Here is a 26,426-nt window from a genome sequence, read left to right on the forward strand (position 1 = left end):
AGAAAGCAATTTGGTAATATGTATTAACAACTTTAGTAATATTCTTCAACATTTACCCCCAAATTCCAAATCTATCACCAACAGAGATATGGTCAAATGCTTTTATATAGCCCAGAATTTTCAATAATTAGCAAGATTTCAGGAGAAAGGGCAGAGTAAGAGAATCTGACCATAATTCAGTTCCTTCTGATTCCTTCTTAGTTCACTGCTTTTTTTGCTAAGACATGGTTCAAAGAAACAACAAATGCATTTATTTGCACGTAACTAAATGCCAGCTTTGTTCCAAGCTGTTCTAGATGCTGGGAAGATAGAGCAGTGGATAAGACAAGGAAACTTCCTATTTTTACCGAGACTATACCCTAGTGGAGGAGACAGACAAATAAGTAAACAAATATAAAAATATAAACAAATTTTAAGTAGCCATTAGACATATGAAGAAAATAAAATAAGATATAAAGAATGACAGCATGTGATTAAATAGCTGACGAGGCAAAGACATAAATAGAAAAACATGGAAGACACCAGTGTGAACTGACATTTGAGCAGAGATGTAAGACAATAGGAAGTTCAGAGGATCAGCAGTCCAGCCAGAGGGGGCATCAACCACAAGACCCTTACGCAGAAAAAAGCGGATCTGAAAATCACGAACTGATGGGAGTGCAGAGAAAAGTGAAATCTCGTATGTTGGTAGGAATACAAATTATTTCAAGCAAAGTAGATACCAATTTGGCAAAATGAACTGAATTTCAAAATGTACACACTCCGTAACCCAGCAACCCCGTGTCCAGGTTTATAATTTAAACCTTTAGCACGTGTGTCCGTGAAGCTGTGCACAAGCATGTTCACGGGACATTTTTACGAGTATGTCCATGAATTGGACGATGGAAAATAAGCTAGAGATTTCTTCATGGAAAGGAGTAGTATATAGCAGTGAAAAACAATAAGCTGTCTTTATAAGCAGTCATAGGAATTGGGCTCCAAAGTAATGTTTTTAAGAAAAGGGGGTATGATAAAAATAACAGCAGCGATACATTTATGAAGCACTGACAATGTATTATTAGGCTTATTCTAAATGCTACACATGGAATTTGTCATTTAACTTCACAAAAATCCTATAAGAAAAGTGAATAGGAAAGTACAACCCCCATTTTATAAATGAGGAAACTGAGGTACCGATAGTATATGTAGTTGTTTAAGGTCACACAGGCGATGAATGGTAGGAGCTAAGATGGGATATGCAGTGTTTCATTACTTTAAACTATAAAAATACACAGAATGTAAGTATTACTTGAAAGGATATGAAATAAACTAATGATACTGGTTGCCTCTATTGCAGGTCAGAAAGGAATCGAGATGACAGAGCAAAAGGGGCTTCAACTTTATCTGTGCCTGACATACTAGTAAGTACTACACAAGTATTAGCTATTGTTATTTTAATCCCCAAACTTTTATTAACAAAATTTTTATCAAAAACGAAAATGGATACTATCATGGAAACAAAGTGCTGCCATCAGTAGCAACGAAATCTAAAAAAGACAGCCTGACAGAGAGAGGAAAGCTGGTTACAGGAAATCATTTTATCAAATTAACAAGGTTTCAGCATATTGTAAATTGTACAGAACTGAATGTATAGAACTACTTAAAAGTGACATGGCTACTTAACCAATAACTTAATTATTTTCTCTCTAATTACACTAGAAAGTCTGTGAGTGGTCCTTTTATTTCCCAAGGCACAAAGAATGCTTTCCCTAATCTATCAGGAGTAACCACAACTTTATTGTGAAAGTAAGAAAGTAAAACAGTCAAGTCAGAAAAAAAAAGTAAAAATAGAAAAAAACTAACTGATCCTGTACTCTTTCACATCATATAGATCGTTTTCTCACACAACAGAGGTTTTAAAAAAAGGATATATGACTATTTCCAGAGGTAGCCCAAAAGGCTATTGACACTTTCTCTCCTTTCACACCAGGAAAAACGTGGTGGTAACTGGTAGTGACTTTTCAAAAGGCACATTCACTGCTCTCAAGATGCTCAGTCTAGTTAGAAGAAATACCACACGGCATAATGGGCGCAGTCCTACAGATACACAGCCGCTGACATGGCACGGAATGCTCCCAACCTTTAGTCAGGAAGTAGGAAAAGGTAATGCTAAAGGATCTTAAAACATTCTACGGCTTATTTTGAATACAACTTTAAAAAGCTATAGTTGAGAATAGCTGCTAGAAGGAGCAGAAGCAAAACCAGATTCTCAGTGGCATACCCTCGCCTAAGAAATAAACACACTCATTCAAGGAAAACCATTTGAGGATGGCAGGAAGTAGTCGTGCTTACCGGTAAACATTTTAGTAACAGCCTTGCTCTGTTTTCGGGCAGAACAGAGAAGCAGTAGCCACGGGGGAAAGAACTCGTGGTGACCAGCTAACAGCTCTGCCACAGTCCCAGATAAGCTGGTGGACGTCTGTTCACCGTCAGTGATGCTGCAGCCTTCATCAACCGAGTCCACAAGCAGGTACAGGCTTTGCTGGGGAGGCTTCATTCCCAAAAGAGGCAGCAGGACACACCTGGAAAACACACCCATACAAGCGGTGGGAGTGTTGTTGGCTGTGATGTTAACATTTCGTAGCCAGACATTAGTATTACTAGTTATAAATCTGTTCTAAGACATGAATTAAGTGTTTAGAATAAAAATATTGGACAGGTTTCAATTCCTTACTTTAAGGAGAATACGGCTCCAAAATAGTTCACAGTTCCAATAACACTTACCACAATAAAGTGTATGAGTGTGTGTGTATTAGCAATTCAACATAATTAGGGAGAAGGGCAGTAGGAACTTGAGGAAACTAGATTTCAATATTCTCTTCCTAATATTTTGAATCGATAAAAAGCTTGCATTGTGTATAACAATGCTAAACTGTGTTTCAAAGGGGGAAACACAAATTTGAGGACCACTTTTATAAGAAGAATCAAAGATTCTATAGAAGTGTTTTATCATGTCTCTCACAAAATGACTACTGTATACCAGCTTGTCACACAAATTTTATTTGGAAAGATTGCACAAAGATAAACTATAGTCTAGGGCCCATTAGATGTATCTTCAAATTTCAATGTAAAGAATAAATTCATGGGTTTAATTCCACTGAATATACTTCCTACTCACATAATTTATAGTACAGTTGAATATAACTTTTTCATAACTAAAACAATGCTTATTCATTTTCAACAAATATTTGCTTAATGTGTGCTATATGCTAAGGTGCTGAAACATACAATAATGAAGAGGACATAATCCATGCAGTTAAGAATGCCAGAAATTTAGAGATAATTCTTCTACAACTCTCTTCTTAATCTTTTAACCTCACAGCAACCAAGATCCAATTTACTTTGTCCTATCAAATTTCTTTATAAAAATCTCTCCAGCCCACCTCAGTCTGTAACAGCATCACCCTAATCCCAACTAACACCATCTCTCTCACCTGGGCCACCATAATAACTCCATGCCTCCCAGCACTCCCTTCCAGAGTTCGTACAGCAGCAAGGGTACCCTTTCCAAAATGTTACTCCAGCCACAGTAGTCTTCTTTATTAGATACAATCATACAAGGACCTTTTCCTTTCCAGTTTCCTCTGCCTGGTATGTGCTTCCCTTCTCTCATCATGTAATTAACTCATTAGGGAAATACAAATTAAAACCACAGGAAGATACCATTAGAATTGCTGAAGTAAATGAAACCCTGAATTGCTGAAGTAAATGAAACCTGTTAGAATTGGTTGGAGTATTTCAACCAAGAAACCCTGAAAATACCAAGAGCTGGCACTGATGCAGAGCAATAATACAGCCATTTCCAAACGGTACAGCCACTTTGGAAAAGTTTTGCACTCTCCTAAAAAGTGAAATTGACCCAAAATCTATGGGATGCAGCAAAAGCAGTCCTAAGAGGAAAATTCATAGAAGTGTAGGCCTACCTAAAGAAACAAGGAAAATGGCAAAGCAACAGTCTATCTTTACGCTAAGGGAACTGGAAAAAGAACAGCAAAATAAGTCCAAAGGGAGTACAAGAAAGGGAATAATAAAGACAGAGAGGAAATAAATGAAATAGAGACAAAAAAAAAATACAGAAGATCAATGAAACCAAGAGCTGGTTCTTTGAAAAGATAAACAAAATTGACAAACCTTTAGCCAGATTCATCAGGAAAGAGAGTGAGGACCCAAATTAATAAAACAGAAATGAAAGAGGAGAAGTGACACCATATACCACGGAAATACTAAAACATTTAAGAAAATACTGTGAGCAACTAAACGCCAACAAATTAAGACAATCCGGAAGAAATAGATAAATTCCTAGAAGCATACAATCTTCCAAGGCTGAATCAAAAAGAAACAGAAAGTCTGAACAGACCGATTACTACCAACGAAATTGAATCAGTAATCAACAAGCTCCAAACAAACAAGAGTCCTGGAACAGATGGCTTCACAAGTGAGTTTTACCAAATATTCAAAAAAGAATTGTCACCTATTCTCCTCAAACTATTCCAAAAAGTCCAAAAGGAGGGAAGGCTCCCAAGCTCATTTTACGAGGCCACTATTACCCTGATCCCCAAACCAAGACATTACAAAAAAGAAAACTATAGTCCGATATCCCTAATGAACATAGAAGCAAAAATCCTCAACAAAATATTAGCAAACCAAATCCAGCAATACATTAAAAAGATCATACATCACAATCAATTGGGATTCATTCCCAGTATGCAAGGTTGTTTCAGTATCCGCAAATCAATTAATGTGATACACCATATTAACAAAATGAAAAATAAAAATCATATGATCATATCAATAGATGCAGAGAAAGCATTTGACAAAATTCAACATCCCTTTATGAAAATATACTCTTATCAAAGAGGGAATAGAGGGATCATACCTCAACATTATAAAGGCCATATATGATAAACCCACAGATAACATCATACTCTATGGGGAAAAGCTAAAAGCATTCCCCTTAAGGTCAGTAACAAGACAAAGATTCCCACTGTCACCACTTTTATTCAACATAGTACTGGAAGTTCTAGCCACAGCAATCAGACAAGAAAAAGAAAAGGCATCCAAATTGGAAAGGAGGAAGTAAAACTGTCATTATATGCATGATGCTATATACAGAGAACCCTAAAGATCCCCCCATAGAAGTGTTAGAACTGATAAGTGAATTTAGTAAAGTAGCAGGATACAAAATTAATATTCAGAAATCAGTTGCATTTGTATACACCAATAATAAACTATCAGAAGAAATTAAGAAAACAATCCCATTTACAATTGCTTCAAAAACAATGAAATACTTAGGGATAAATTTAACCAAGGAAGTAAAAGACCTGTACTCAGAAAAGTATAAGACATTGAAAAGAGAAATTTAAAAAGATACAAATAAATGGAAACATATACCATGGATAGGAAGAATTAATATAGTTAAAATGTCCATACTACCTAAGGCAATATATAGATTCAGCACAATCCCTATCAAACTACCAATGACATTTTTCACAGAACTAGAACAAATGATCCTAAAATTTATATGGAACCATAAGACACTGAATGGCCATGCCAATCTTGAGAAATAAGAACAAAGTGGCAGGTATCACATTACCTGACATCAAATCATACAAGGCAATGTAATCAAAACAGCGTGGTATTGGCATAAAAACAGACACACAGATTAGTGGAACAGAATAAAGAGCCCACAAATACAACCATGCCTATGTGGTCATTTAATCTATGACAATGGAAGCAAGAATTTACACTGGGGTAAAGACAGTCTATTTAATAAATGGTGCTGGGAAAACTGGACAGATACATGAAAAAAAAAGAAAAGAAACTGGACCACCTTTTTATGACACATACAAGAACAAATTCAAACTGGACTTAAATATAAGACCCAAAACCATAAAACTCCTAGAAGAAAACATAGGAAGTAAATTTGCAGACATTACCCTTAGTAATATTTTTACCGACATATACCCGCCTGGGCAAGGGAAGCAAAAGAAAAAATAAACGTGTGGGACTAGATCAAACTAGAAAGTTTCTTCACAGCAAAGGAAACCATCAATGAAACAAAAAGGCAGCCTACTGAATGGGAGAAGATATTTGTCAATGATACATCTGATAAGGGGTTAATATCCAAAATGTATTAAAAAAAAACTCATACAACTCAACACCAAAAAAACAAACAACCCAATTAAAAAATGGACAGAGGACATAACGAGACATTTCTCTAAAGAAGACACAGATGGCCAACAGACATGAAAAAATGCTGAACATCAGTAATCATTAGAGAAATGCAAATAAAAACCACAATGAGATACCACCTCACTCCTGTCAGAATGGCCATCATCAATAAATCAACAAACAACAAATGCTGGCGAGGATGTGGAGAAAAGGGAACCTTCATACACTGTTGGTGGAATTGCAGACTGGTGCAGCCACTATGGAAAACAGTATGGAAATACCTCAAAGAATTGAAAATGGAACTACCTTATGACCCAGCAGTTCCACTCCTGAGTATTTATCCAAAGGAATCCAAAACACTAATTCGAAAAAATATATACACACCTATGTTTATTGCAGTGCTATTCACAATAGCCAAGATATGAAAACAACTGAAATGTCCATTGATAGACAACTGGATAAAGAAACTGTGGTACATTTATACAATGGAGTATTACTCGGCCATAAAAAAGAATGAAATCTTACCATTTGCAACAACATGGATGGACCTAGAGAATATTATGCAAAGTGAAATAGACTGAGAAAGATAAATACCATATGATCTCACTTATATATGGAATCTAAAGAACAGAATAAATGAGCATACTAAACAGAAAGACTCAGGGATACAGAGAACAAACTGATGGTTGCTGTTAGGTTGGTGCAAAAGTAACTGCGGTTTTTGCAGTTATTTTTAACCTTTTAAACTGCAGTTATTTTTGCACCAACCTGATAGATGGGAAAGGGATGGGAAAGGGGGAGAAGGTTGAAGGGATTAGAAAGTACAAATAAGTAGTCATGATATAGTCATGGCGATACGAAATACAGTATGGGGAACATAATCAATAATGTTGTAAAGATTGTGTAGGGTACCAGATGGGCACTGGACTTATCGGGGATCACTTCATAGACTGTGTAATGCCTGACCATTGTGCTATACATCTGAAGCTGAAATAGAATGATATTGAATGTCAACTATACACACGAACATACAGCAATGGGATGTGGAATAGAGCATAGTAAAGATAGTGGTATTGTAACAGCTATATACGATGTTTGAGGGGGTGGAAGACGGGGGGGGGAGTTATTACTTTGTGAGGGGTGTAAATGTCTATTACATTGTTTTGTATACCTGAAACTAATTAAAAAATAAAAATAAATTAAAAAGTTAAACGTACTATATGACAAGCAATCCCACTTCTAGGTGTTTACCTAAGTGAATTGAAAATGTATGGCTATGCAAAAATCTGTACATGAATGTTTACAGCAATTTTATGCATAACCCTTCAAAGCAAGAGCAATCAAAATTACTGATTCCCATCTACTTGAAAATAGTACATTAATTCAAGTTGCTTTGCTTCCAGGAGATAGTAACAAGCCAAAATTCTGAAGTACTAAATGCTCAAAAATCAGACACCAAAATACAGGTCTGAAAATGAATGAACTGTTAGATATGTTAAAGCAGTTTGGCTTTCTGATGGTAGAGGATTAGTTAGCAAGCTATAATGCATTTGTCTTCTAAATCAAATATATGTATAATGTTTGTTAATTTATTTTCTCTTTAGGAAACCAAGCGTTTAAAATATAAAATTGGTAAATAAACACAATTCTGCTAACATTTCCTGAGTGATTACTACGTATGAAGCACTATGCTAAGTGATCTCTATGGACTTACCTGTTCATCCCTCACAACAATCCTGTAACATAGATACCATTATTTCCATTTCACAGATTAAGCAGCTTGCAAAGTGAAGCAAGAAGTAAGTGGCAGAAGTGGAAATAGAATTTGATATGTTTCAGAGTTCTTCTTAATTATTATGCTAAACTGCTTCTGAAAATATAAAAAAGTGACATATAAGATATATTTAAACAAGAAAAGTTCTTAGCATAACCTGACTAAATCAGGCAAGTGCCTAATTTTTTAGCATTTAAGTTATCTGAAAACATTTTCATAGAAGAAACAAAATTATATAGTTTAAGGTCTTCTAAGTGAATATGATACTTTTCAAATTTTACTTTCCTGAGAGGATTAAACATTCATATTTGTTTGCTACATATTCTGTACTAAAAGTCCCTTGTCTCAAAACTGAAATTCCGGAAAATTAGTAGATGGTAGGTGTTCTTAATAATTTTGCTACAATTATTAAACGATTCATGTCAAGGGTTAAATTATTTAGCTCCTGAATTCACTAAATTGGGATCTGTAGTTTATTTTTTGTGATATATCAGTATTCCTTTTCAATATATAAAGATTGCTCCCATGAGTTTCATTCTTTTCAGTTACCACATTATACACCATGCAGAATTATGAATGGTTATTGACCCCCCAAAAATATCCTTAGAATTAAGGCTTTTCAATTTAAGTATCAATTATTTTTTACATTCATTATCTTCCTGGATATTTAAGGAACTTTTATAATTAAATTATACGTAACATTACCAGATTACCCACTTTGAATTCTAGAGTCTGAAATCTCACCACTATCTGGTTGAAATTTAACATCAAAGCAACCATAAACCTAATCTCTGTTTCTATGAGTTTATTTCAGATGCCACATATGCATGAGATTAAACGGTATTTGTCTTTTTTTGCCTAATTATTTCACTTAGCATAATACCCGCTAGTTCCATATATGTCACAAATGGCAGGATTTCCTTCTTTTTATGGGTGAGTAGTATTCCATTGTGTACATATATCTCAATTTCTTTATCCATTCAACTCTCTATGGATACTTAGGTTGTTTCCCTATTTTTTTTTTCCTTAGGAACAAAATTACCCATCTAATACAACATTAAAGTGTATGGAACAGGGGGTAAAGAAAAAAATCACTATCTCCAATCAGGAATCAAATATTATGTATTAATTTTTTTTATAATCTAGTAAGTATAGTTTATAATTAAAATAAGGTCAGAAGTTTGGCCAAAATGTAGGATAGAATTTCTGAACTTTTGACCAAGATGTTGTAAGTAACATGCTTTCATGAACTGTCTTCCCCATTCTGAAATATTGCAGAGAAATATGGAATAAGTAAACAAAAAGAAAAATATAACCAGTCAAAGTGGAAATATAACCATTTCAAAGTATAAGAAACAGAAATGAAGCATGATACTGTGACTGAGCCTAAAACCGTATTCATTAAAAAAAAACCCACTAGGCGACAGCAGCCTGGGGAAGTAAAAGGGATTGCAAGTTCTCCGACCTCCAGCAACAGGACTCACTGTCTCCAACTAGGGGCTGGAGCGGGGCTCTCGCTATGAAATACTGAAAGAAAGAACAAAAAGTGCTGTAGACCACCGTCTAGGGCGATGGCTTTTAAGAAGTATCAACAAGGACACAAAGCCAGCCTCAGGGGAGACAGGAATTTAACCAAAAAAGATCATGACTCAGTGACTTAATCTACAAAATTGATAGTATCGCTTTCGAGTAGCAACTGCGTATCTTAATTATTAGCCGCCATTGGAGACCACACTGAGGGTGAAGAGTGTGGAGGTAATAGGAGCAATTAGAGCAGGGAGAACAAAGAGGTATAAAAGGTGATGGGCATCCAAAAAGGCGAGTGGATAAAAAAGAGAAACTCATAATGCTCACAAAGAAAGCAGCAAACTCAACAATCAGAATATGTATTCATATCCAAATGACAGTAATTTATAAAACTGCCAAAGAATTTAAAGGAAATGTATTAGTGATGTTCAGAGAAATAAAAGAAGGCAAAAAATTGATTTAAAAAGAAGTTATTTAATAAGCAAAGGTAGAAATCAAATAAAACAGTACAGAACAAGAGAAATCGTCTTCATTGGGACTTCCACTGCCAGATAAAATGTAGTAGGTGGCAGCAGCCCAAAACTCCCACTGCAACAACTAGAAAAAATGGATAAATTACAAAATTTATATGTTTAAAGACATGAGAGGGCTGCTGAAGCAAGAGAACAAGATGAATTAGAATTCCAGAGGGTGGGTGTTCTTCCAAAATAAGCAAAAAAAAAAAAAAAAAAAAAAAAGCACCTGCTGCTTTCTTCTCAGAAGTCATTTGCTGATTTGAGAGGCACATACTGATTTTAGGTATGGACTGAAAATCAGGCTTGGCTCACCCTGGGTGTGTGTGTGTGTGTGTGTGTGTGTGTGTGTGTGTGTGTATGTTGCCCCAAACAAGAGGTTGCTTTTCCATAAGGTACATTTGCTAAATTCCAGCTGTGTTTTTAAATGCTGGGGAACTAGGCCAAGTGAGTCTAAAATCCAGCATGAAGTCTCCCATCTGTAAGTTGGAGACAAAATTCTGCTAAAGTAAGGGTGCTTGCTTCAAACACAAAAGCCATCACCTTCAAGAGATTGGTTAGAGAATTTGAAGCTACAAAGGGCAGGAAGTAACGAGCTAAATATAAATATTTGTTGGGGAAGAAACAAATTATCAACAGTCTTTTTGGAACTCTCCATTAAAAGCTTAGAAGAACTACACCAAAATAATAGAAATAAACCGACAGTCTTACCAAGACTACAAAGGAGCCACCGGCCCACCTTGATCCCTAATTGCCTCAGCTCCTCACCATATCTGGCCAACTGAAGAAAGGAAAAACCTTTTTTGATGAAAGACATTATCTGGAACTCAGCAATCATTTACACACTGTCTGACATACAGTCAAAAATTATTAGACAGGAAAAGGGCAGGAAAAAAATCAGGTAACAACACTTCTCACGACCTCCATCTACCACTTCACCCAGCTCCAAGCACCAAGTCTCTCACCTGGATTGCTGCACTAGCCACTTCCTGGTTTCCTTGCTTCCACCTTCACCATTACAGGTCTCAACTCAAGCCTTGAAAATGGTAAGTCAGGCGGTGCTACTATTTAAAAGACAATGGCTTCCAGTGTTGTCAAAGTAAAAATGAAAATGCATGTCCTTAACAACAGCCCCAAGGCCACACATTGTACGGCTCCTCATTACTTCCCCACCTGACTCCTACTACTCACCCCCTTGCTCACTCTGTTAGAACCACACAGGCTCCCCCTTGTTTTTCGTGGATAATACTGTCCACTTCCACTGCAGGACTGGAATGCTCGTTGGAGACTTCCTTCGGAGCACCCTAATGTCCCCTATATAAATAGCAACCTCTGCCCTGACCTACCCAGCACCGCACACCTGTCCTCCTTACTCTGCTTTGATTTTCCACATAGCACTTACTGCCAGGTGATACGCTACACAGTGTCTTCCTAACTGAGTTTTTCTACCAACCACCCAACCCAACCCTCACAATGTAAGCTCAATAAACACAGATGATATTTGCCACTTTTATTTACTAATATATCCCAGTATTAGGAATGACACCTGCTGCACTCCTTGTATCCAATGTATACGAGTATTTAAAAAATCAATAAATGAGTGAATAAACCAGAGTGGGAGAGAGAACTCAGAAATACATGTGTATATGTGTACGTGTGTATGTGCGTGAGTCTCTCACTGTGGTCATATTACTAAGCAATAGTAAAAGATGAGCCATTCAACTAGTGGTGCTAGAACAATCAGGTAGAAAACACGTTTTTAAATATTAATACCCAAAAAGGCCAAATCATAAAGGAAATCATACAGAATAGTGATATATTTGACTGTATTCATTTTTTACATTTCAAAACAAATTCACAAGCAAAATGACAAGTCACAGAATCAGAGACATTTAAAATAAGAAGATACCATTTTGCATTCATTTTACAAAACAATAGACAGGTGTTGGTGACCTGGTCGTCATGGAAATCCAAGCACATGCTACTGTAAGAATATAAGCTGATAGAATTTTAAAGGGTAGTTTGGTTCTGTTTCAGAGTTGAAGATGAGTACGCATACCCCATGATCCAAAATTTCACTTCTAAGTATGCAACTTGAAATCACTCTTCATTACACCTAGAACATGACCAGAAGGTACCAAAACAGGTTCTTAGCAACACTGTTGTGAAGTTAAAATGCTGAATACATCTTAAATGAGTATCAACATAACAACAACAAATGAATTATAGCATAAAGAATGACTATATACTGTATAGTAAAGAGAATCACGTAGATCCACAAATAACATGGATAAACATTAAAAAAAATGTGAACTCAGAAAACGTTGGAGGATAGTGCTAGTCATATAGCAATACCATTCATACAGAACAGTGGTTTTCAAAGTGTGTTCCGGGGATCCCTGGGAGTGTCCAAAACTCTGGACCCTTTCAGGGTCACAACAAAACTAAGAGGTTATTTGTCTTTTTCACTCTTCTTCTCTCTCAAGATTATAGTGTTTTCCAGGGCTGCATGCAGAAGCAGATACCATAATCCATCTGTCTTTTATTAAGGCTAATATTAAAAAGGTTTGCAAAAAATGTAAAACAATGCCACTTTTAAGTGTTTCATTGTTGTTGTTTTGGACAATACAGTTACTCTTTCATTAAAGTTTTATTTATGCTAACATACAATCGATTTATTAAATATATTAATACATATTTTTTAAATTTATCAGTTTGAATTTCAAGTAAGCAAATATTGATAGATACAACTCACATAAACAAAAGTTCTTTGAGGTCCTAAATAATTTTTAAGAGTGCAAATAAGACTTAGAATAAAAAAGTTTGAGAACCGCTGATAGGGAATTTAAAAATGTACCAAACTGGAGCACATCTCAATTATGTGTGTCAACATATGTATCTTCCTATGTAGTCAAACTGCACATACTTGAGCACATCACGAGTATGTGTGTAAACATACGTGTCTCTCTATGTAGTCAAACTGCATACACCAAACAACATAGATATAAGTTCATAGGAGGGGTCACCTATGGGATGTGAGTAGGTCAGAATTAGGAAGAAATACCTAGGGGGCTTCCAGTGTGGATTCTTCTTCTTTAAAACAAAACAGAAAAGCCAGATTTAAAGCAAATGTGGCAAAATAAGTAGGTACGTGTGCAATTGTTTTCCTATTTTTATTTCCTTTCCTGTATAACTGAAACACTTTGGAGGTAGGGTAGATCTAATGTATCATATCCTCCACAAATTTTTTTTTCTACAACCATCTCTTCCCCTTTGGTGCCATTTGTTTTTCCATTTCAAATCCTGTGAAGTCCATGGGTTTGCAAACTGCTTCTGTCTCTAAAGTAGCAATTTAACAAACATATTAAAGGAGATTCAAGCTACAAAAGTATTTTCTCCTTTGGAAGTGAATATGAATTTTACCTAATAAAACACAAATTGTCAACCTGACAAATTATGTTTTAAATTAAAATACAGTCATAGATTAATTCAAGAAATAGTTACTGAGTCTCTACTAAACTCGAAGCCCTAGAGATACAAAGGGCACAAGATAGGCAAGTACTGTGCTCAGTTCAGTAAGCAGGCAGGAAGTCAAAGAAAACAAATGCAAAACATGATTCCAGATCATGAAAGACACTGAAAATTAAGAAATAAAGAAAACAAAATGAGATGATGTGATTTAAGAAAATGACCAGGTGGGTAGACTTCTCAAGACTCAGTGGAGTCTGAGGAGGTGACAGTAAAGCTGCTACACTTAAGTGATACTAGAGCCAGCAGCCATACAAACCCTGCTGGCCAGAACTTGACCTATTTCAGAATATAATAAGGGCAGTGAAGGTGGAGAGCAGTGAACAACGATGAAAGCAGTCCAAGCTGAGATCAAAGGCGAGGCAGGCGCTGGACAATGCAAGCTTAGACCTTATGCTAAAGGTAATGGGAAGCCATGGGCAGGTTCCAAGCTTGGGAAATGACATCATCTGGTACTTGAGCTGCTTTGGGACGAGGCACAACGGTCCTGACAAGACCAGGGAGACGGCCACTGGAGGAGTCTAGGCACGAAGTACCGGGAGTAGTAGCAATGGACATGGAGAAAAGTGGCGGTACAGCAGCTGATGGACTGAGTGGAAGGGATGAGTGGATTTGAGGAATCAAGGAGGGTTCCTAGATTTTTGATGAACATTAATGATTTTCTATTTGAAATACCATTTCCTTAGTTTTTGTATCATTAGCTATTTCCATAAAACCCACTGTCGTAAAATAATCCTCGATGCTTTCTCCTGTGTCTGTGCTTGTTGACCTGCTCTAGCCTTGGAGTCAAGCGGCTGCATGTTCAGTCTGGTCTGCTGCACGTCTCTGTCCTCCTCCTTGGACCAACAAGCTACAGACCACGTCCTTCTCACGGTGATGGCAGACACAGAGATGACAAAGCCCGACCTTTCATGGGCATTTTAAGCCTCTGTTTGGATCACGTCTGCTAGCATCCCACTGGCAAAAGCAAATCACGTGGCTAAGCCAAAATCAGAAGGCAGACGAGTATACTTCTCATCTAATAGAAGGACCAGCAATATCAGATGGCCGAGACCAAGGATGTCTGGAGAGGTGAAGAACAACAGCACGTACTTCAATCCACCAGTTTCGATGTATTCAAATCATGAGTCGTAACTATAGAAAGTCACCAGTTTCTGGAAAGCTCCAAATCGTTTTTCAAGATATCCACAGGTAAGACATAATTAATTCTCTTAATTAATACTTATTTTTATTAAGCAATTACATGAACATGTTCAAATTCTATTTTATTACCAAACACTATATTTAGCTGTACATGTGGATAGTAGGAAAAAAATTAACACTGTGGTAAATTTCTGAGATAGGATAATATGAAAGAGAGAAACTGGTGTGAAACTTAAGACAATTATATATGGTATGGTCAAAGACATCACAAGGTCAACTAGAGCGACCTAATGATCGGCCACCGATCAGAATGCACTTCAAACATATTTTTAAGGGCAGAAAAATAAGTACTTTACTTCATAAAATAAAATCATTTTACTGCATAGAAACCATATTACTTCATAAGAGCAAACCTTGCTTCCATTGTGTTTAGTTCTTTTTCTGGAGTTTCTCCTGCTCTTTCATTTGGGACGCATTTCTTTGTTTCCCTGTTGTGGCTCCCGCCCTGTGTTTGTTTCTGTGTTATTAGGTAGATCTGCTATGTCTCCTAGTCTTGGCAGGGTGGCCTTAGGTAGTAGGTGCCCTGAGGGGCCCTGGCAGTTTTCTCTAGCCACCTGCTCCAGGACTGTCCCCTTGTGTCAGTTTTATGTGCGCTCCTCTTATAGTTGAACCTTGACTGCTACTGGCATGTCAGTGGGTGGGATTGACCCTCAGGCTGAGTGGCTGTGGGGTTTGGCCACAGCTTATAGGCTGTGGGATTTGCCCCAGTGGGCTCTGGTGTTTACTGAGACTGCCCTTTGCGTTTGCTGCTTGAGAGGCTAATTGGGCAGTGTTCTGTTGTGGTCTGAAGCCAACCTCCAGGCATATTGGTTCTGGGGTCTCTTGGGAGGGACTCCAGTGCCGGCCCAGGTCACCCACTGCCTGTGACCAGCGGGGGACTACGTAGGAGGAGCTACAAAGCAATCTCCAGTTGTTCGCTGCCTATGCTAAACCTGGAGGCATGTGGGAGAGGACACGCTGTGAACCGAGGACGTCTGCCACCAGTACCAGGCCTGGGGTAGCTCCACAAAGAGCCAGGACACCCTGAGTCCTGCTGCCACATGCCGGCTCCCTTAAGGTTTGGTCGCTGGCAAAGCCTCATGTGGTATCCAAGTGGGGTGAGGCAGGGTCTCAAGGAATCACTAGAGTGGGAAGAGTTGTGGTTACCAGGTCAATGTAGATTCTGCTTTGGTGCCAGTGCTGAGCCTGGAATTGACTCAGCAAAAGTCTCAGAGCACAGGGAAGCCAGTCTTTGCCTGCCTGGGGGCCATGGACTCAGATAGTTTTTCAGGAAAAAGTGCAAGGCGCGCGAGGCTGGCTGCTCATGGATGAAGTGTCTTTGGCATCGGGGGAGTTGGGTGGAACCGGGTCCCAGTGAGTCAGCATGGTGGAACAAATGGAGCTCACCAGGCCAATCAGATTCAGATTTAGCCATAAATGTAGGGGGAGGGCTCACCATATTAAAAATGGTAGCCGAATGCCAGCTGCATTGGAGGGAGGAATGGTATGGTGACTGTCCTCGAGGCCCCAGCCAGAGGCCACACACCTCGTCGTTCCCTGTATGCCTCTGACGGCCCCCTCACCCCAATCATTGTTCCTCCGCCCAAGGTGAGTGCCTGTGAGTGAGTCTGTGTGCCAACGGTTTAAAGAGGACGTCTGGGTTTCTCGCTGCTGCTCGTCCCGCCGGGATGGTGGGAACCTCCAGTTTTTCACAGCCAGATGTTGTGGGGTATCCTCTTCCTGGCACCGCCTGGAGTAGGGCTGGGGCCCTTTGCTCCTCTGGGGGAAACCTCTGTAGTCAAGGTATCCCTCCAAAGTTTCATCTGCCACACGGAGGTTTCGGACCAGCCCGTTCGTGTCTCTGCCCCTGCCAGTCTCAACATGGCTTCTTCTTTACATCCTTAGTTGTAAAACTTCCGTTCAGCCAGACTTCAGATGGTTTTCCAGGTTTCTTGTTCTATAATTTAGTTGTAATTTTAATGTGTTCATGGAAGGAAGCAGGTAGTGTTTATCTACTCTGCCATCTTGGTCTCTCTATGAGACCTAAAGACACTTTCACAAGATCTTTAATCTGACAATATTTAATGGATAATAAGTTATCTTAAACAGTATGTTATACAAGACAGATAACGGAAAGGGAATATTTTGCCTTGAAAATATCCCATAACTGAGGATTAGAAGAAAGCACCCTTTCCTGTCCCGTTCTGTTTCTCGTCCCTTTGTTGAGTTTGCCAAAAAGACGTGGGAGTCAGCTGAGACAGAAGATAGGCATCTGGCCACTTAAAACTATCTGGACCAATGCCATATTCATACATGCTAAGAAGCAGACCGCAGGTTAATAAATTAATAATCACTACACCAGTTTGGTCTGCATTTAAAACTGACCTAAATGATACAACATTTCAATTTCCTTTCTTATGCAAGAGCTTCAGCTGTCCTTCAGTTACATTCAGAAATATTCTAGATAGGTAAGTAGCATTATTCAGTTATTCAAATGATAATCATTAAGCACTTACTATATGAAAAGTGCTGTTCAAGGCACAATGGTAAATACAAAAAAATAATGAAGAATCATGTCATGAAGAAACATATTTTTAAAGGCAGCAAAATCAGTATTTACTTAATAAGTATATACCTAATAACAGAGATAACAGGAGATATATGCATCACTACAAAAGAAGCAAAAAATCTAAAGAGATACAAGTGAAGAACTACAAATGTTCAAGGAGAAGCAGATAAATAGAAGACACCACCATTCAGATTCCTATTTAACATAATAATCAAATGTCAAAGTTTGGACTTTCACTTTCCAAATCTAAGGAGCCATTGTTACCTTTCATCATTAATACAACTTTTTGTTAAACTCTAAAAGTTTAGAATCTTTCAATCCTTAATTCTTCATCAAAATTTTATTCCATTTACACTTAATTTGTGGTGCCCCAGAAGATGTTTAATGAACTATCAACATTAAATAGAACAGAATCTTTTTACTCAACATGGGGAAAACTGACATCATATATAGAAAACTCACACCTGGTCTTGCAGATTGTTAAACATAAATAAAACTTAGGAATAATATCTACCAGGAACAAAAGTTTGTATTTCCCAGTTCCACATCTAAAAGTTTCAAGAGCCATGATAGTAAGGTTCAGAAAGAAGTTTCTGGTGGAATGAAATAACCATCTTTAGTTGTGCTTCTCAACCAGTCACAAGACCCAGAACAACTCCCCTCCCGCATCCCCTAGCTTAGGTGCCTCAATCCTTCTGTTGTTATTATCTACTTGATCTCTGTCTCCCTCAAAATATCAGTTCTTTGAAAACACTCATCTTCTGCTCACGGTCCACGTGTTAAATCACATCTGTCCTGCCTGAAAAATTACACTCTGATTAAAATTCTCAAAGGGAGCATATTTAACAAGCTAGTCACTAATAGAACCAACAATAAAACTCAACTATCTGTCCAAACTTAGAGATCTAAATCATCTAATGCCACAGACTGCAAAAACATTTCTTTTTAATTTTAAATTGTGTTCATGTTTACATTTGACCATGGTTATATTACAGCTTCATAGTCATAGAGGAAGTGTATAGCTAACGAATTATCAGAAACAATTGATCCAATACCAAAATTACCTAATTTTTTAATGATAAAGAAAAAAAGTGACCCAGGCTTTTGAAATATCCCGTGGCGATTAAGTAAAAACACCACAATGTTCCAAGCAGAAAGACAGTTTTCTCTACAAAGTATAGATTGGGAATACAAAGTGATTAGCTCTTCTGTCAATCAGAAAATCAATTATCAGTGTGGTTTTTACACACAGCTCAAGTTGCGTATTTCCTTTCAATGAGTTAATAACTAAAATTCACACAGGAAAAATATAATGAGAGCCATCTGAGTGAAAGGATCTTTTTCAGAAAAATCTATGATACTATAGAGAAAGATCTACTCAGGATCAGAATACATCAAAAATATTCAGTTATCAGACATTATTTTAAATATTTAATAATATTAGAAATTTACATATGAATTCTAATAAAATAAATTACAATGTTACATAATTTCGTTAGACTAAGTTTAACTATTTAGATAGGCTCTTTGTAACTAATTTTCTAAAGGGTCAACACTTCCAAATCCCTTCTGAAATGACTTATAAGAAATGAAAATTGAGCTCTTCAACTAGTGATAGTATATTCAGAAAAAGCGGAAAGTCAAGAGGAAGAGTTGTTGATGTAGAGACTTGAAATCTCTTTAAAAAGTCAAGTTTTACATTAAAGACTGCATGACTGATTTCATACACAGCGATTCCATGTTGAACACTGTCTTTCAAACCTGGCATCTCATGATTGTGCCACTGGTATCGCCTAGCAGATTTCCTCACTGATGTAGGAATGATACAATCATTTTAACCCAGATTTTGATGGCTAACAACAGCAAAAGACAATAATAGATTTGCCCTGAGTTTTACTGGGTGACACACATGAAAAAATCTGCAAGACTCTCACACCTCTCAAAGACATATCCCTTTGGCTGACTTTAATAAACCCCTCCCATATTTGAATTCTATACCACTATTCATCATGATCATTCCAGACCACCACTCATCACATATATGGGTCATTTGAAAGGCACACTCAAACCACAACTGTGACACCACCTCCCCACCCCACCACCCCAGCCCTCCAAGAACTTCTAAAGTACGCTTCTTCCCTTCAAGTCCTCCAAAGAATTTCAATGATTACAAACCTGCATGTGTACACATGTATTTCAAATCCCAGCTCTGCCACTTACTAGCATGTAACCTTGGACAAATTACTTAGGCTGTCTGTGCCTCAATTTCCTCATCTATATAAAATGGGACTAATAACAGTACCTCCTTCAAAGGACTGTTATGTAGATTAAATGATTTTAATATAGCTAAAGAACTCAGAACAGTGACTGACACAAAGTACTTGCTAATTTAATATTTTCAATATCACATCAAAGTTCATATACTTCATACCATTGTATATGAGGACGTCATAAGAACAAACAACTTTTCATAGCAATTCAAATCCTGCTCAAATGACTCCTAGAAACACACTCATACAGACACACACAGTAACCAGTGCAGATTACACGTGCATCTTTAGGAAACAAATTCCTGCCAGCTAAGAAGTACTTATTGTATAGGGGGAAAAAGTATATGGCAGGCTGATTAATTAAAGCAGCAGTTAGAGGCCAGCAAAAAATAGCAGTTTGCCTCCTCCTCTTACAATGGGCAGAGGGGTGATATGCAAAAAATTATTTTCAAGGAATCATGCTTTTTGTTTTAACACATTTTGAATCTGGAACCACTTTGAAAAGCAACTTAATCACTTCTTAGACCAATCCATTTACCATGGAAAAATGCTTAATGGAAGTTAGGAAACTCATTTTTTTGTATCACTCATTAAAAGTATTAAAATGATGCCCAATTTTCATTATTTTATAAATATCCTATATTTCAAAACATCACTCAGATTTTGATTTTGATAGGGGAATAAATCCCAAAACACATTAGCAGATTTTCCTTACATTTTCAATAATCAGTGGTCTCTTTCAAAGAGAATTTATCTAAAGAAATTATAATACTAAAAACAAAAAAGATAGTAGATTTTATGCTGAGAGTTCCTCTCATTTTGGCACCATGTATAGTTCGCCCTTTCTGAAAATACAGCTCAGTTTCCAGAGAGCTAATGTTCCTCTCTACCATAAGAACAAATATTCCTTACCGATTATAGGTAATATTAGAAAAGTATATAATTAATTGGCATAAATTTGAAAACTAATGTTTTTGCTGTGCTTCAAGTTATGTTATTAAACAAGTAAAAGACATACTTTTAACCCATATGCTGTACAATAATACAAAGCTTAAATTTTGTTCCTTCAGTATTCAAATAAACAGGTTCACTCACAACCACAGATTATCGCCAACTTTACAGCAGTAGAATATATAGGTAACCCACAAAGTTGAAAAACAAAACTGAAAAAATGTAAAAAAATGTAATCTTTTGCATGGAAAGTGGAACACCATGACATTCTTATCTTTACCTTTTAAATGCTTCAGCTGGGTTCCTCTCACATTCCCCAGGCTGTAAGAGGCCTTGGATGGCTGGATCCCTTAGCTTGTCCTCATATCCTTGGAGTAGTCCACTGTGGCAAATCTGGGCAACGAGACCTCTGATAAACCCTCCAACACACAAAGTATCCGAGTCCTGGGCTTTGCAGAAATGAAAGGCCAGAGCCTGGCGATGTAAGCCTCTCTGCAAGCTTGTAGGTGAACTTGGCCACAAGAGCTCTGTACATAGGGCTGTCTTGCCACTGCCAGGCCCTCCTACCAACAACACACCCCAGGCAGCTCCTTTTCCAGAGACAACACTAGCATTATTCCCAGAGTTCATTAAAAGGGGTGGTGTGCTGACAGCACTATTGCAGCAGTTAGTTTTCTCCTGGAGGCAATGCTGAAGCTTGTGGAAAACCCACTCCCTACAGTAAAACTGCTTCCCCTGCAGTAAACTTGTTTGAGCCATTTTGCAGACTTTCTCTTCCCAAGGATTAGTCATAATAGGCTTGTTATCTTCAACATTTGCTGGAATCAGGGATACATCAACACAGGTCTTTACATCCATTAGGACGTAACTTGCATTTGAATGACAGAGTAACCAGTTATAGTAAAATTCAACAGCCGCAGAGTCCCTTTGTCAGTAGAATGTGCATGACTTTATTTGACTCTTTATTCTTGATTATCAGCAGAGAATGTATTATTAGTTTAATTGTTGAACTGGTAGAAAATTGCCTGGTACCAAAGCTCAGTAATACTTTTCCTGTATCTTGATGGGTCACATAACTCCATGGTTACAACCGGAGTTTATGTGATTGTTGATGTTTCAACTATGCAGATGAGATAATACATCTGGAAAACTAAAAAGAAAGCCCAGTTTTTCAATTTGTACAAAATGCTTCTCCAGATTCCAAGTGTTGATTCAGTATCTGAAAATCAAATGCAGAAAAGGTGTCCATTATTCTAAATGCCATCAAAGAGGTTACATTTATACAGTAGGTAGGTTGAAGGTCAGCCACTCAACTACTAGACCCTGCCACTTTCAGGCACAGTGGCAACTGCCAGGGAGGGAACTGTTTCAGGTGGCAGAAACGACAGACCACTGTCAACACTTCTTAGTTCAAAGCATGCAAAGAATGCGTTTTTCAGAAGCTAGATTCTTAATGAACCTGTTCACAGGTTTTTCTTTGCAAGATGTCCTGGGAATCAACAATTTCCCCAAGTAACTACAATCAAACAAAAATACCTTAGTGCAAAATACCATATGTTAAAAGCTTAGTTATCAAAGGATACGATATACCAGTCAATCTCAAAAATCCACATACTTCATCTTTGGCACTTTCAAAAAGTTGGGACAATTACCCCAAAATCATGATTACGTTTTTCTTTCTGTATTTCCCTCCTCTGCAGTTGTACTTGCCTAACAGCTACGTTTTAATCACGTTACCCTCACTGTTGAAGGGGTAAAAAGACCAGGTGCACACACGGAGACATCCTTGAGTCAAGCCAAACAGGTCTTTCCACCAGCTGGGGAGGCAGGACAGCGTCAGCGAAGGGCGCTCTAATTCGCTGGCACCGTCAGGCCGGTCAGGACCGTGTGTCCTCAACTAGCCACACTTCTTTGTTGACAGTTGGCGAAACCTGGGGGATGGCGACCAGGGGGAGAGCCTGGACGGCGGTGGGTGAAAACCAAAAGGGGAAGGGGGACGATCTCAACGAAGGAGAAACCCCACCCCGAGTACCCCGCGCACCCCGTCTCGCTCTCCTCAGAAGGTAAAGGTGAGGGGTGCCATCTCCGACTGTGGGCTGAGACCGGGCTGCGGGGAGAACGCCCTCCGAGGCAGACAGGTCGGAGGGGCAGAGGGCTTCAGCGCTGCAGGGTGTCTGCCTCCGTTCCGGCCTCCGGGCCCAGCTACAGACAAAAGGAGCTCCGGGATTCCCAGCGCCGGAGCCCCGCGTCCGTGCAGCCCCGCGGAGCCACAGGGGGGCCACCGGCCACCGCGGGAGGCCCCGGACAGACGGCGCGGCCGCCTCCGCGCGAGGTCTCCCCGGCGCGAGGTCTCCCGGCGCGAGGTCTCCCGGCCGCGGCTCCAGCGCCCCGGCACCGCGCCCCGCCCCGAGCCCGGGGTGTGTCCTCGGAAGGGGGAGGGGTGCCGACGTCCTGGCCACCCCCGCCGAGGGGTCGCCCGGGATCAGGGTCCGCTCGGCGCCCCCCGCCCACGCGCCTCGCCCGCCCCCGCCCGGGCCGCGGCGGAGCGGGCTGAGAAGTGGGGTCTGGGCTCCGAGCCTGGGAAGGGTTTGCGCGTGGGTCGGGTCCGCGCCGCGGCCGCAGCCCCCGAGCTTCCCCCACCGCCGCCCCTCGCTTACCTCAGCCCCGGTCGCCGCGGTGGCTGCCGCGGACTCACAGCCTCAGACACTTGCTTCCCCGGGACGCCGCCGTCGCCAGCGCTGCGGGGACTCCAGTTGCAGCCGCCGCCTGCTCCCGGCCTGGGGCGCGATCCCAGCTCCGGATCCTCCGCTTGGCTCCTGGCAACTGCCAGTTCCAGCTGCCCCAGCAGCCCGGTCGTGCTCCTCCCAACCCCCACGGGCCAACCGCCGCTGCCGCCGCCCGGGCAGTGACTGTCTCAGGCAGCCTGGGACCCGCCGGCTCCGCCCCGCCCCACTCCGCGGCCCCGCCCCGCTCGCGGCCCCGCCCGCTCGCCCAGGCCCCGCCCCCGCCAGGCCGGCGGGCTTTCTTTGCTGCGGGCTCCGCCCCCTTTCCGCCCTCCCCCACGGCGCGGGCAGGCAGCACCCGTGCCTGGGCGTGTGCCCTCGCCTGGGACCCGCTGCCGGCTCTGCGGGGAGACCTTTCTGCAGGCGGCCTTGGGGCCCCTCCTTTCTCCGGGTGGGGGGGTGGAAGGAGGCGGAGGCTGCGTTCTCGCGTCCCCGAGCTCACGCGAATGGCTGCTCCCACCCACCCCGTCACCGCTGGGCCCTGAGCCTTCCTTTGTCTTCCAGGCCGAAAGCACTCGCTGGCTTTTGGGGCCAAATCCGCTCGTAGGAGGGCAGCTTGGCAGAGAGAGTTACCCCTTGCCTCTCTCTTAACCCCTTTGACCCAAAGGGCCACTCCACACCCGTCCTTCTCAGTCGCCTGGGTCCCCTTTTAATCCATTAAATTCTGGTAATGCTTTTACTTCCTCAGCCTGGTACTTAGAGAAGCAAGGAAAGGACTGGGAAGAATGTTGTAAAAATAAAAACAGAAGGGGTATAGGGTGACGTTCCCACCTGCCTCATGAAAAGGGCAGGGACCACCAGATGGAGGTTGAAAGTAGTCCTGACCGGGTCTCTGACCACTGCCTTTCTGGACAGTTGGATGACCTGCAGGGGGCACAATAGGGGGAAAGGTCCTTGGTGGAGGTCAGAATGTAGTCAGATGAACTGCCCTGAAGGGTCTGACCACCGGCAATTACTGTTGAATTAGGCCAGTTGTTTGCACTCATTTATCTTTTATTCCTGGATTATTTAGATTTCAAATTTCTGTTCGGAAAGTAAATGTACTGTCAACTGATAGAGTAGAAAATGTACTATCTTTGTTATTTATGCTAAAACCATGAGTTCTCCGTTAATCTGAATGTATTTCACAAATAGTAAGCCAATTTCCCATCTGGTTTTAGGAATTTCCAAGTATAGCTATCACACTTACCTAGAAAAATAGATAACCAAGTAGATTGTGCATGAGCTGACTTTTCCATTCTTTTATTCCCATCCTGTCCATGCCATTTGAGGCTTGTTGATTTTAATATTTAACTTCCCCTTTAATTCATTTACTGTGAATTCTGAGGTTCCTTTCTAAACCACGAGCAAAATGGGCAGCAGAATATAAATTCTCCAGAATTAGGGAGATGAAAAGTGATTTTTAAAAATAGTTTCAATTTACATTTGCTTACGCCATTTTAATTACTACATAATTTATTTATAAAGCAAGCTTGCATGCAGCTTTATAGTCATTGAATCCTTCAGTTTCATGGTTGTAAAATTATATGTTTAGAGAAAAATTTAGAATAAGAAATATGCCATTATATTGTTTCTGTTAAACTATTTGCTAATATGTTAATTAAAATAATTTCTGCCCAATAGAGAGAGAAGTTACAGAAACTTTTGGTTTAGTGGGTCTATTTTTTTATGATAATTAACCATCATGGAATGCTGTTTTAAATAACGTCAGTATAACTAAGCTGTAATTAATCTTCAGACTCATTTAGAATTTTTCTTTTCTGCTTTAAAGTTTCATTTCACATTTCATTTCTATGGGTTTTTGTTTTCTTTAATTCCTTGTCTGTAAGGTGGAATTATCATTGAAACATCAGGAGGTTCATGCTTTAGGAAAATATGGTTTTGGTCAGAGTCACCACATATAACTTCATAGGCTGTGTTACTTACTGCACAACTGCAAGTGACAACATTCAAATGGACTGTGATGCATTTCACGGAGACTAGAGAACATCAAAGTAGTGGGTGCCATTACAGTTCATGTTTGAGCACCTGTAACAAAACTCCCTTCCAATGGTTGGACACATTGGGGCTTGTTTCTCTTGTGTAATAAACAGCCTAGATGTCATGGCTTATGTAGGAGCGCTACAGGGCCGTTAAGCATTTTCCTTCTGACTTTCTCTTCTACCATGCTATGTCACCTCATGGAAGGGTGACCAACGTGTTCCAGTTTTAAAGCTGAAAGTCACATATTTAATAAACCTCCTTAGTCTTCAGTAAACCAGGACAGTTGGTCACTCTACGTGGTCTCCAGATGGCGTTCTACCTCCAGCTTCTCACTCATATATCTCCTGTCCTTTGCTTATCTTGGAGACAGGAAGAAGATGAAGAAAGAAGTAGAGAATAAAGGGTGAGCGGCACCTATATCAGGAAAGTGAAACTTTTCAAATAATTCTCAGCACACATGTAATTGACCAGAACTACACAAAGTAAGCTGGAAAATGGATTGCAGTAGCCAGGCACACTGCTGCGCCCAAAATTCAGGGTTCTATTGATAGAAAAAATGAAGTTCATTAGGAAGACAGTAGTATCCGCATAATTTTGTGACTTTCTCTTACAAATGTTCAGCATCTCTGGGGCAGGAATGGAGAAAGCAGACAAGGAGGGCAAACTAGGGCTGGGAGTATCACAAAGCTAAGGAAAGGCATTATTGTGAGGTGTGCATAGGACTATTGAAATGGCTCATCAGGCAACGTATACTGGGGAAGAAGTTCAATAAAGCTAAGAAGAGTGTCACCTACTAAGAAAAAGGATAGACAGACAAGACATTTAGAATAAAACATCAAGATTCCTTTTAAATCCCAAGGGAAATACCTATATGAGAAAAGACAATTCTTTTTTATGTTAATGGCATCAGATTATTTGCCTTCAATTTAGTATTCACCAAGTGGTTTTGTTTTGTTTAACATTCTGAACTTTACGGAAGAAATTTTATTTAAATTTGTCTTAAAATTATAATATATTTCTGTTGCACTGATAGTAAATCAATAAAGACATTGACAATGGAAATTTAATACAAGAGCAGGTGCCAAGTTGATAACTGAAGGATATTTAAAAATTTATTTTAATAAAATTATGTGTGCA

At 39.6% G+C, this 26,426-nt stretch overlaps 1 protein-coding gene across 3 annotated transcripts in view; it reads right to left on the reverse strand.

Moving 5' to 3' along the window:
- Positions 1-23,474, reverse strand: part of ANKRD50 (ankyrin repeat domain containing 50) — a 36,651-nt gene extending 13,177 nt beyond the window's left edge. The window contains exons 1-3 of one of the 3 annotated variants that reach the window (XM_081075660.1): positions 23,181-23,474; positions 20,804-21,742; positions 2,332-2,561 (exon numbers count right to left, since the gene is read on the reverse strand). In XM_081075660.1, the coding sequence (XP_080931786.1) occupies positions 2,332-2,561; positions 20,804-21,381 (808 nt within the window). In that variant the 5' untranslated portion in view covers positions 21,382-21,742; positions 23,181-23,474. Of the gene's footprint in view, positions 1-2,331; positions 2,562-7,924; positions 8,081-20,803; positions 21,743-23,180 lie in introns of those variants that run through there. The other 2 variants (XM_081075661.1, XM_081075662.1) reach the window with 2 other exon arrangements.
- Positions 23,475-26,426: the final 2,952 nt, after the last annotated feature.

Source organism: Rhinolophus hipposideros, assembly GCF_964194185.1.
Source record: "Rhinolophus hipposideros genome assembly, chromosome: 16".
NCBI classification, from domain to species: Eukaryota; Metazoa; Chordata; class Mammalia; order Chiroptera; family Rhinolophidae; genus Rhinolophus; species Rhinolophus hipposideros.